General features: G+C 44.0%; 1 protein-coding gene across 1 annotated transcript in view; it reads right to left on the reverse strand.

The window, feature by feature from the left end:
* HMCN1 (hemicentin 1) overlaps positions 1–12,385 on the reverse strand; it is a 206,510-nt gene that overhangs the window by 109,764 nt on the left and 84,361 nt on the right. The window contains exons 18-25 of the mRNA XM_068141310.1: positions 11,470–11,597; positions 8,663–8,807; positions 8,215–8,327; positions 6,313–6,472; positions 5,481–5,655; positions 3,023–3,150; positions 1,259–1,531; positions 786–881 (exon numbers count right to left, since the gene is read on the reverse strand). Of these exons, the coding sequence (XP_067997411.1) occupies positions 786–881; positions 1,259–1,531; positions 3,023–3,150; positions 5,481–5,655; positions 6,313–6,472; positions 8,215–8,327; positions 8,663–8,807; positions 11,470–11,597 (1,218 nt within the window). The remainder of the gene's footprint in view (positions 1–785; positions 882–1,258; positions 1,532–3,022; positions 3,151–5,480; positions 5,656–6,312; positions 6,473–8,214; positions 8,328–8,662; positions 8,808–11,469; positions 11,598–12,385) is intronic.

Here is a 12,385-nt window from a genome sequence, read left to right on the forward strand (position 1 = left end):
GAGGTTCAACAAGACCAAGTGCTGGGTCCTGCACTTGGGTCACAACAACCCCATGCAATGCTCCATGTTTGGGGAAGAGTGGCTGGAAAGCTGTCCAGTGGAAAAGTACCTGGGGGTGTTGTTGACAGCCAGTTGAAAATGAACCAGGGTGTGCCCAAGTGGCCAAAGGGCCACAAGCATCCTGGTCTGGATCAGCAATAGTGTGGCTAGCAGGACTATGGCAGTGATTGTCCTCCTCTACTTGGCACTGGTGAGGCTGCCACCTTGAGTACCAGTTTTGGGGCACACACTCCAAGAAGGACATTGAGGTGGCAAAGTCTGTCCAAAGAAGGGCAATGAAGCTAGTGAAGGGTTTAGAGCACAAGTCACAGGAAGAGCAGCTGAGGGAACTGGGGCTTAGCCTGGCAAAGAGGAGGTTCAGGGGAGACCACCTTGCTTTCTGCAACTCCCTGATAGGAGGTTTTAGCGAGGGGGAGGTTGGTCTTTTCTCCCAGGTAACAAGCAATAGGACACAAGGATCTCAGTTTGTGGCAGGCAAGATTTCAACTGGGTATTAGGAAAAAAAAATTCAGTGAAACAGTGGTTAAGCCCTGGAACAGGCTGCCCAGGGAAGTGTTGGAGTCACCATGCATGGAAGTGTTCAGAAAACATGTAGATGCGATGTGAGGGCCATGGTTTAGTGATGACCTGGCAGTACTGGATTAATGGTTGGTCTTGATGGTCTTGGAGGTGTTTTCCAACCATTATACTTCTAGAATTGAGGAAGTGGCAACCAGGACACCCACCTCTTGCTGGGCATGGGAATGCGACGCGTTGATTCGCCACTCTTTCTTGAAAGGGACTGTTGTATGGAGGATCCAGGTTCTCCATAACAGGAGCCTCTGAAAGAAAAATGAGACCCTCAAAAATCCTTGACCTCTGCACCCAAATGCAAAAATGCAGCCTAGCTACACACAACATGTCTAAGTCTCTCATGCAGACAAAGTCAGATTCCAATAACACATAAGGGTTGAAAATGAGGTTTCCTATATTGGAATCTGATTTTAATTCCCTACTACAAAACAAAATCGTAAGTAGCTAGAAGACAGATTTTCCTTAACTAACACCAGAACGTAGTATCTAAACTAGATTTGGGGTTGCATCATGTAACAGCACAGCAGCAAGGACCATTGCCCTCCAAAACATAAACCAGGCAGCACAGGCATGAAATTGCACAAAGCCAGGGCAGGAGGCAAGATCATGGCCCTAAAAGAAATACCTTGAACTTGTACCATAATCTCTGCTGCATCGCTGCCTGCTGCATTGTTAGCCACACACTTGTAGATCCCAGCATCAGGAAGCTGGACATTGCTGATGCTTAGAGTGCCATCCAGGCCATGGGTGAAGTGTCCACCATCCGTTGGCACAGCACTTCTGCCTTTGAACCAAGAGATTGTTGGGGGAGGGATCCCCTGAGCACGGCAGGGTAGGTCAACTCTGTGGCCAGCCTGGACTTTCAAAACACGAGGCCCATGCTGTATCTTTGGAGGAGCTAAGGGAGAGAAGTTTAGTCCATCAGCATGTGAGGAAAATGATGTAGAAGATCATTTCTGAAAGAAATTCTTCTTTGGTTTTGTGCTTTTAGAGAACATCCTGCCTTATCCACTGACACCACATTCCCTCAGGTGGGTAAGGAAACAGACCTGTATGCATAGGAGGCATGATATCTTATTGCTCAGCTTTGAAGAAGCTTAATTTCAAATTCTGCTTCGTGACTTCCATACAAGTAGAGTAACATTATTATACTGAGCACATCTGAAGAACCATGGGGACTGCTCTTGAAAACACAAAACAATTCAAAAGCTTTTATGCTGAAGTTAATTTTCCTTTTGACATTTTAATTTCCTTCCCTTAATCTCTGTTCTTTTATGCTTCCAAACACAAGTTCAGACAAGGAGATAAACTTGACTGGAAGAGATTTTGCTGGTCCTAAAGAATAATGTAAAGCCAGCATAGCTCTCTGCCACAGTGTTTTTCTTTCTAAGGATCACTGACAATGGCAAGGCTTGTAAGTAAGGCCTGATACAATAACAAGTGCCATTTTTCCAGGCTCTCTGCTAATGTATAGTTACGGAAAAACAAAGGTGTGCAGTGATAGCAGCCTCCTCCAGCCCCAGTCGCAGTCTGCCAGAGCCATTGTTCCTCACCTAGCATAGTCTAACGTTTCAGAGCTACTAGGGGCAGAAGTTCCAACCTGGCAGGCTTGTGGCATGTGATCCACTTCAAAGACATGCTGGCAAGGGCACTGGCAGCAACATTTCCAATCACTCCATGAGCATGAAATATGGGAGAACTATCTAAACACCCACAGTATCGATCAGGCTCATGTGGGCTGTGCCAGGCCATGGCCCCTGCACCCACTCTCCTGTGCCCTTAGCTCTGGCAGAAGATACCTGTGCCACAGTGTTTCCATCTGACACGGGTCATAAGGGAGCATGGAACTAGCAATATCACTGCAAAAACAGTGTCAGTGGTTAAGAACCTGTGGTTGGGGGCCCAGTATGGGACAAGTAGGAGAGAGACTAGGACGTAACTATTGATGATCTATGGTTAAAAGGAGAGGGAAGGGTACATGGCTCCTGTAAGACAGCTTCACCGTTCCCAGCCACTATATGCAAACTAAGCTGCTGAGAAGCCTCTTGCACAGAGAGCATCCAAATGCATTAGGACAAGTTTTCAGCTCTTAAAATCCCTCTGGCTACTTTCAGGAGTCAATTGTCATATTGTGCTGTAATTCTTCCACGAGTCTAAGAAGCATTACATGGAAGGAGTGAGAGTATTTATTATATATGTATACATGTGTGTGTATACACTATTTCCTTTCCACATAACAACAACTATTTGGATATGAATATGGCATGATCTGAAATAATACAAGACAATACTATTTAATGTACATAAGAAAAAAGATTTGAAAGGCTCTGCATGATGCTGAAGTCCATGTGGAGAGTTGCAGATGATTATGCTTAAAGTTAAAACTTACCATGAACACTGAGCTTTACTGCCTGAGTCACATTCCCAGCAATGTTTGTGGCTACACAGATATACATTCCACTGTCTGAAACTTGTGTCTCACTGATCTTCATTGACCCTGAGGGGAGGAAAGTGTGTCTGGAAAAGTAAGAAGCAGATATGCTGTAAAACATGTATGGAAAGGTGAATGACCTCTGCTTACAGACTGATAATGACTGCATGTGTTAAATAACACCATTCCACAGGGCACACTGAGCTGTGTTCAGCTATATCACTCAAATTTACTCATTCTCTTTACTTAGCCACTACACTCAGAATACACATATCCAAACATCCAGGTAGCCAAACATCCAGAGAGATCCAAACTACAAAATTTTGTTCTAGCCACTTACAGGACATACGAAAATCTGTCTTGTTTCTAGAAATGAAAACAAACAAACCAACCAAACCAAACACCAAAAACCAAACCAACCCCAAAACCAAAAGGTAAGAGAAACGGAGTTTTTCAACCCAGGTCAGTGAGTCAGCAAGTTAAACAACTTCTGATCCTATTACATCCTGGCAAAAGATGATGTTACACTGATTTGAGATGGAAGAGAGGATTCTGAAGAGGATTCAAACCTGCCAGTTCTGGTGTTTACAGAAATTGCCATTATTCATCAGAAAACAGTTCACTATATAGTGTTAGTTTTTACAACAGTTCTGGTCACAGGCCTATAACATCACAGGATACACTGGTCAGCTAAGCCAAAATCATCTTATGTAGAAGTTAAAAGTAATAGAGACAGAGAAAATAAACGAGGAGGGAAGAAAAAAATTACAGCTAAGAACTGCCAAGAAGAAATACAAGTCTAGCACTAGAGGTTATACACAGACTTTAAGAAAGTTGGTGGGAATTGGTGATATCATCTGTCTCCTTTTCTCTGGCCCTAGTCAGCAAGGCGTTAGCATACGAGTTTAAGTTGTGAATTCTTGGATTGCAATGGCCCAGAGAAATGGATGGAAAGGAAGAGAAGTGCATCTCCTCCAGGCCACCCAAATCTGTGTGATATTATGATTCCTCCCCAGCTACCCATATCTCTATAAACCTCTCCCCCCCCCAGTAGTCCCCAAAAGATCGATTGCTGGGGCAACTTATCTGCCATTATTTTGCTCAATAATTATAGTGCTGTCTGACAGAAGTTCCTTCATTTCTGGTATCACTCTTCTTTTGTTTATTGGTTACATTTCTAACATCATCTTTGGGTGGTCCCAAACAATGTTATTTGGACAAATTCTTTAACTTTTGCTGACATCTGTAAACAATTTTATGGAATGGGCTGAGCTGGACTTCTGTTACTCTGGACAACTTGGATCTCTCCACAACATCCATGAGGAAGCAGGCTAATTTATCAGTGTCTCCTAAGGTAAAGTAAGGACAAAAAAGGGACCAAGAATGTGGATCCATTAGTGCATGCAACATGCTCACCAGACACAGGAGAAAATGCCACAGAGATCACCAACAAATCAACTCTGTGTACAAGCCTCCTTCCCCTAACATGCTGGTCCAGTTGCTGAGGCTGTCACAGGCTCACAGGTATGGCTACAAGGAAAAGAGGCTTGATTTTGGTTCTGTAAAGTTCCTTAGCTCAGCTCAGGCACTTGGTGATTCCTTCCACTTGGATCTCTGAGATGCTAGGCCACAGGCCCAGCAATCGCTACAGTGCAAACCTGGTCATTATTACCATTCCCTGGCTCACAACTACAATTATAGTCTTCATCCCTTCTGAGGTGTTTTGAAGTTCAGAAACCCCCGTGATGATACCTGACACTTCACTGAGAACACACAGAGAATAATCACCTACTCATCTCCCCTCTTATTTGTATACATTAAATAATAAAGAAGAACTCCAACATTGTGGCTCAAGCTGTACACGAAGCAGTCTCCAAATCTTCATTCTCTAGGGCTGTCAACTAAGCATTTTTAGGAGCATTTTGCTGTTTTCACATACAAGAATACCTAGAGAATTTTGGGATCAAAACCACAGTGAGCAATGACCCCTTGTAAGCACTCCCAAACACTTATCATCATCTGTATTGTACTGGCAGCCCAGATATCACATGAATAACAGACAGTGCTCCCCTGAGCATAAACACTAAATACTTATGAAAAGAAAAGCAGTTCTTAAAACATTTATAATCAGGCACAGATTCTGTGGGTTGCTGGGCACCACCACAGCATAAACAGAACCAGATCTCTTTTGTCTTGGCCTCCTGAGACTGCCTATGACCATGCACTGGTATGGGAGCTGCACAAGGGATGGTTTCAGGAGGCACGTTTAGTTTGGGCAAGAAGAGTTTCAAGACCTAGTAAAACAACTTAATACCTTCTGATTGATCATGTGGCAATTAGAAATTATGCACCCTTCCAAATCTTGAAAGCTCAGATGCAGTTTCACTTTTCTTTTGTTTCCATCAGACATTGTTACCTTGGAGAGAATGGAGAGATAAGCTGCATTTCTCTGGCCCAGGTAATTATGGGGGGTGGCAAGCTCTTTACTTCACATGGAAGTGTGACATCTTCCCCTGAAAGTACTGAGATCTCTATGGGTTTATCATAAGCATTTCCTTGCTGGTCTCCAGGCCTGGATACTCTAGGTTTCACTAGAACACAGAACATGTTAAGAAGCTGCAATGAATATACAGATTCATACAAAAGTAGCATCATATCATTTTACTTTGGGTACTTACTTTTTTTTAATCAGGTATATAACATCACAAACCTATTGTTAGTGACATGTCTGCAACAGACAGAACTCACTGCAATGCTGATGTACAGTGCCTGTGGCTCAGCCACTGGCTGATGCCTACATGCAACATCACAGATCCCAGCAAGACTGCAGCATCTACCCAGAAAGTAGGGTAGCAACAGGTAGATGTAGTTCATGCATATGCTGAGCTGTATTGCATAGATAATTTGCAAGCAAAACCTACACCTAATCAAATTCTGAAGGCAATTGAAAGATAGTAGGAAGTTCTGGAACTGCTGTGATTAATGGATCTTAATTCTTCTATCAGATATCAGAAGGTTTGAAGAGAATTGTAATGGCTGAAGGATGAGCCTTTCAGTATCAGCCATTTGTAAAATTGCCTAGTATGTGGATCCAGGGATCTAGGGCAAAGTCAAAAGCACTAGAGCTCAGTTTAAATCCCATTTACACCTAGCTAAGGATCCACCTCAGTGGGTTATATCATCTAAAGCAGAATGCAACAGGAGGATAAGGATAATGACACTATAATTTGATTTTAGCTCATCCTTACCATAGACAGTCAGCTGCACTTTCCGTGTAGCATAACCAGCAGCATTGGATGCAGTGCAAACATACTCTCCAGTCTCTTCACCCCCTGGTGAAACTACATACAGACTTCCATCAGACCCTGCAGAAAAGTTCTCATTGCTGTGAAGAATTACTTCTCCTTTCTGAGGGGAAAAAAAAAAAGGAAGTCCATGGAGCCAGGATTTTCTAAAATAAACTCAAGTGCAAAGATTTCATTCAATAAAAGTTAAAACTGACAGCAATATAAAAAGATTAATCTAATGAAAATATTGAAAGTACAGAAGGAACATAAGAATTGTTATAGCCTGTAGAGTCTCTCCCACCTTACCCTACTGCTGTGACCAATTCTTCATGTGAAGATGGATTTATCGGCCAGGCAGAAAGGGACCTGGGGGTACTGGTCAATGGCAGGCTGAACATGAGCCTGCAGTGAGCCCAGGCAGCCAGGAAGGCCAATGGCATCCTGGCCTGCATCAGGAAGTGTGGCCAGCAGGAGCAGGGAGGTCATCTGCCCCTGTACTCAGCACTGGTTAGGCCACACTTCGAGTACTGTGTCCAGTTCTGGGCCCCTCAGTTTAGGAAGGATGTTGACTTGCTGGAGCGTGTCCAGAGAAGGGCAACAAAGTTGGTGAGGGGCTTGGAACACAAGCCCTTTGAGGAGAGACTGAGGGAGCTGGGGTTGCTTAGCCTGGAGAAGAGGAGACTCAGTAGTGACCTTATTGCTCTCTACAACTACCTGAAGGGAGGCTGTAGACAGGTGGAGGTTGGTCTCTTCTCCCAGGCAGCCAGTACCAGAACAAGAGGACACAGTCTCAGGCTGCGCCAGGGGAGGTTTAGGCTGGAGGTTAGGAGGAAGTTTTACACAAAGGGAGTGATTGCCCATTGGAATGGGCTGCCCAGGGAGGTGGTGGAGTCACCATCACTGGAGGTGTTCAGGAGGAGACTTGATGGGGTGCTTGGTGCCATGGTTTAGTTGATTAAATAGTGTTGGATGACAGGTTGGACACGATGATCGTGAAGGTCTGTTCCAACCTGGTCTGGTCTATTCTATTCTATTCTATGTTAGTTGATTAGGTGGGTTGGGTGATAGGTTGGACACAATGATCTTGAAGGTGTCTTCCAACATGGTTTATTCTAGTCTAGTCTATTCTATGAAGAGATGTTCCATGCTCTTTAATGCAGTTCTGTAGCCCAAACAACTCACAGGCATTCTGACCAAATCAAGCAATATTTCCATTTACATTACAGCACCGCTTCTACTTTTTAGGGCTGAAATGGACAAAATATCTTATAGCAACTAAGAGATCCTGCCCCAAAACTCCATCCATACGAATTAACTGACTTTTCATGCTTCTTGAGTATCACTATCTAGGCAGTAATAAGAGCAGAAGCACAGAGATTCTTATGCAGAAAACCTGTTATATTTATATTTTACACACCCTAATTCCTAAATAAGTGGAATCAAGATTTCACCTGAGTAAATTTTTACTTTGATTTCTGATTTACATAAAATGTTAGCAGACTCTTCCTTGTCTGTACTAAGTGTTACAAGCACAGAAAGAAAAAAACTCTGCTCTCAGGTTTTCTTCCCTACCAAACCAACACTTAACTGTGTTCTATTCCTTCTTTGAAACAAAGCTCTCTGCAAGGTCCAATCAGTTACATCTGCACAACTCCTGAGGCACAGCAATGCCCTCACAGCAATGTCATGCAACCCAAACAACTCTATTATCAGAAACTCTCTTGTTCAAATAGAGAATAAAAAAATGACTTTCAGAGAAACTCCTAAAAAAGGCTGAGGTCCCCCGGCTGTGTTTCTTGTGTATAGTTTTCATGATATCTAAATGACATGTTCGCCATGAACAGCTCAAATATGAGAAATTACCTTGGACCAGACAATAGATGGCTTTGGAACTCCACTTGCTTTGCATGGTAATGTGACTGGGATTCCTTCAATGGTGCTGAATATCTGCTGTCCATGCTGAATAACAGGCAGAACTGGAAATAAATGCAAATATTAGATGTGTGCAGGAGGCATCTCAAACCATGGCACAATAAAATCCTTCTGTTCAACTACTGCTTCATACAGGCTGCAGGGTTTGGGGCTTTTCAGCCTCTTTTCTTCTCTGAACTCTAACACTGGCCAGTCACCTTCCCCTCCACTCTCCAATCCTTCATGGCAGAATATATACTTGTGGTGGATCCAGTTGCCCACCATGTTGCTCTACAAGTAACACCATTACAGAAGAGGAAATGTGAGAAACTGGTAAGACTAGCAAAAAAGTCACAGTGAAAGCTGCTGGAAGAAAAAGCAACTGGACCTTGCTCCTCACCATAGACATTAACTGTGGTGGTTTTGTTGCTCGTCCCAGCAACATTACTTGCCATGCAGGTATAATCGCCGCTGTCCTGCAGCCGAACCCTCTCCAGGTGCAGGCTTCCATCACTGCGAACAGTAACGTACGGGTTGGGAACCAGCTGCCAAAAGAGTGATGCCATGTTTCAGTGAAGAAAGTATGTATTCCTGGATCCACAGAATGGTTTGGGTTGGAAGGGACCTTAAAAATCATCTAGTTCCAACTCCCTGCCATGGGCAGGGACACTTTCCACTAGATCAGGCTGCTCAAGGCCCTATTCAATCTGGCCTTGAACATCTCTGGGGAGGGGGCATCCATGACCTCCCTGGGTAACCTGTTCCAGTGCCTCACACTCTCACTGTAAAGAATTTCTTTCTAACATCCTCTCTAAACTGGCCCTCCTCAAGCCTCAATCCATTGCCTCTCACCCTGTCACTCCAAGCCCTTGTAAAACGTACCTCCCTAGCTCTCCTGTAGCTCCCTTCAGGTACTGGAAGGCTGCTCTAAGGTCTCTCTGAGCTGTCTTTTCTCCAGGCTGAACAGCCCCAGCTCTCTCAGCCTGTCCCCACAGGGGAGGTGCTCCAGCCCTCTGATCATCTTTGTGGCCTCCTATGGACCTGCTCCAGCAGCTCCATGCCCTTCTTGCAGAACTGTTCCAGTCACATGATGCTTGGAGAAAGCTGCTTTCTTCTCTAAATATAACTAAGTCCAACACTTTCCCTGGAATACAGCTTTTGCCCTGAGCTTACAATTACAGGAACCTGGCACTACTGTACACAGGAATTAGCAACTCAACAAGGAGGATCCTGCCAGAATTTCTCCCAGAAGTTACAGTCTGTGCTACTTGCACTTACAGAGTCTAAAGGAAAGGCTAATGATTGCCAGAGATACAAAATGTGAGCAGAAAGCTCAGTGAAGGGTCAGGTAGGGTCAGCTTCTGCTTGGTGAAAATAAGTTTTAAAATTTGCTATTGTTTTTTAATTACAGCTGTGGATAAAGGGCTTTAAGGAGAAATTGGCAGGCAAGATAAAAAGCAGAGATTCATAGGGGTTAAAGTCAGTAATGGGGCTACTGCTAAAGAAATGAAATTTCACTTAGGTCAAGGGAGGTGATGCTGCCCCTCTTCTCTGCTCTGCTGAGACCCTACTTGCTGTGCTCTGGTCAGCTCTGGAATCCTCAGCACAGCAGACATGGACCTGTTAGAGCATGACCAGAGGAGGCCACAGCCATGATGGGAGGGCTGGAAGCCCCCTGTTATGAGGCCATGCTGAGACAGTTTGGGTTCTTCAGCATGGAGAAGAGAAGGCTCAGGATAAACCTTAGAGCAGCCTTCCAGGACTTACTGACAGACCACAGAAAATCTGGGGAAGGAGTTTTTACAAGGGCTCATAGTGATAGGACAAGGGATAATGTCTTTAAGCTGAGGGAGAGGAGATTTTTATTAAATACAAGTTCTTCACTGTGAGGGTGGTGAGGCACCACACAGGTTGCCCAGGGAGGCTGTGCCCCATCCCTGGAAGTGTTCAAAGCCACAAACTGGCAACAGTAGGCTCCCTAGAGGAATGAAAACGCTTTCTCTCTCAGCAGTGCACCACTAGGGTACAGGGATACTGACCACCCTATCAACAACAGTAAAAGCCATCATGTTAAAACTCCTAGATCTACAGACATGTTCTGGTACTCTTCTTTTTGAAAAACAGGGGGGAAAAGTGCTTTTCAGTGCCCAGGGTTTAAATGCCAGCACTTTTATCATTCTGGTAGGTATATTCCACTAGCATTCCTATATTCAAAGCACAAGAATGTATAAAATTGCTTTGAAAATAAGTAGAACAGAAGAATTGAGCTCTGTTCAGCTTTGGGCCCCTCACTCCACAAAGGACACAGAGGTGCTGTTCCAGACAAGGGCAACACATCTGGTGAGGGGTCTTGAACACATGGCCTGTGAGGAGTGGCTGAGGGAGCTGGGGTTGCTCAGCCTGGAGGAGGCTGAGGGGAGACCTTTTGGCTCTCCAGAACTCCCTGAACAGAGTTGGAGTGAGGTGGGGGGGTGGCTTCTTCTCCCAGGTAACAAGTGATAGGACAAGAGGAAATGGCCTTAAGCTGTGCATGGCAAAGTTTAGATTGGATATTAGGAAAAATTTGTTCACGAAAAAGATTATTGGGCACTGGAACAGGCTGGCCAGGGAAGTGGTAGAGTCACCATCCCTGGCGGGGGGGTCTAAAAAATGTTTGGATTAGGTGCCTAGGGACACATTCTAATAGTTGTGTAAAGGGAGATGTTAGGCTACAGCTGGACTCAGTGATCTTAAGGTCTTTTCCAACCAGATGAGATTCTACAATTCCATGATAGCTGAATTCAGAAATGCTTCAGGTCCAAGTTGTTTTGTAGACCTTCACATCTATCTCCTTCATCTATGCTCCAGTGAGAAATTCGCAAGCATGGGCAGCGCTCACCAAGATAGAACCATCAGGATGCAATACTTCCCCTACCATTATTTGAGCAGCAGTTTTTCAGGAGACTGGCTGTACTCTGGGAGACAGCACCTCAGAAACAGCTACCACCTTACACATACAACCAATTGACTTTCTGCTGTAATTCACTTCAGTGCCACTGGACCTTTGTTTCCAGTCAGCCACTCCAGTCTCCTGAAGTGTCCTTATTTGTCAACATAAAATTCATCAGCCTATTTTTGCATCCAACTTCTGTAAACTAAGCCAAGTTGTTACTGTGGCTTGTAGATTTTCTCTGCCAATTACTCTTACAGGTAACAAACCAGTCTTACCACCATACTGTTCTTAATCCACCTCCGCTCTGGAATGGGGTTTCCTGAAAGCAGCACACAGGGCAAAGTGAGCTGCTGCCCCTCAATCACATTGGCTGTGGCTGGACTTGCTCCAATCAGAGGTGTAACTGCAAGAGAAGAAAGAATTAGAAGGAATTGTTCGGAAGTTTAAAATATATCAAGTGTTACCTTTGAATTGTTATTATTAGTCCTGTCACTAATGCTACTTGCAGCAGCATCAGACAAAGGTCTCTTTGTGCAAGGAAACATCCAAGTATAGAGCAAGAAACATTTAATACAACGAAAAGTCTATGATTTAAATAGAAAGAACAGGGGGGGGAAAAGTGAGGAAAATCCTTCACTATCAACAAACAGCACAAGAGTTTCAACAGGCTTAATTTTAGGTCAAAAATACCAAGTGACATTCTGGTATCTGAAACATCAATGATGTAGGTAGGAAAAAAAGAAAGAAACAAATGGATGAATGGGATAGCACAGGAGAGAGAGGAAACTGGGTAAATACAGGAACAAGGATCCTGAAATTAAGGAATGTCAGCAAATGGAAGACATTGTCCAGCTAATGTTGGATCCAATCCAGCATTTCCCTCAGAATTCATGTCCCCCTGATGCTAAGTTGATAAGTTACTTTTATTCTCCGGTATTTTTCTCAAGTAAGGAAAAGCAGCCAGTTTGGAGAGGATGAAAACCAAATAGTAATGTCCTTCAGGCATAAAATTTTAAAGGATTAGGAAAGAGGTCTACAGCCCAGCAGAACATTCTGGATGCTCTGCAAAGAGCCAACAGAAGGCACTCCTGGGCACATGTGTGGTAGATTAACTTTAAGTACTGGGGATTAAATAACACTTTGTAATAAGTAAAACCATCTCTGTCAAACATTACTAGCATTAAAGATTCC

The sequence above is a fragment of the Melanerpes formicivorus genome, unplaced genomic scaffold (genome assembly GCF_026170545.1).
Source record: "Melanerpes formicivorus ecotype bairdi unplaced genomic scaffold, bMelFor1.0.p_v2 SCAF_7, whole genome shotgun sequence".
Taxonomy (NCBI): Eukaryota; Metazoa; Chordata; class Aves; order Piciformes; family Picidae; genus Melanerpes; species Melanerpes formicivorus.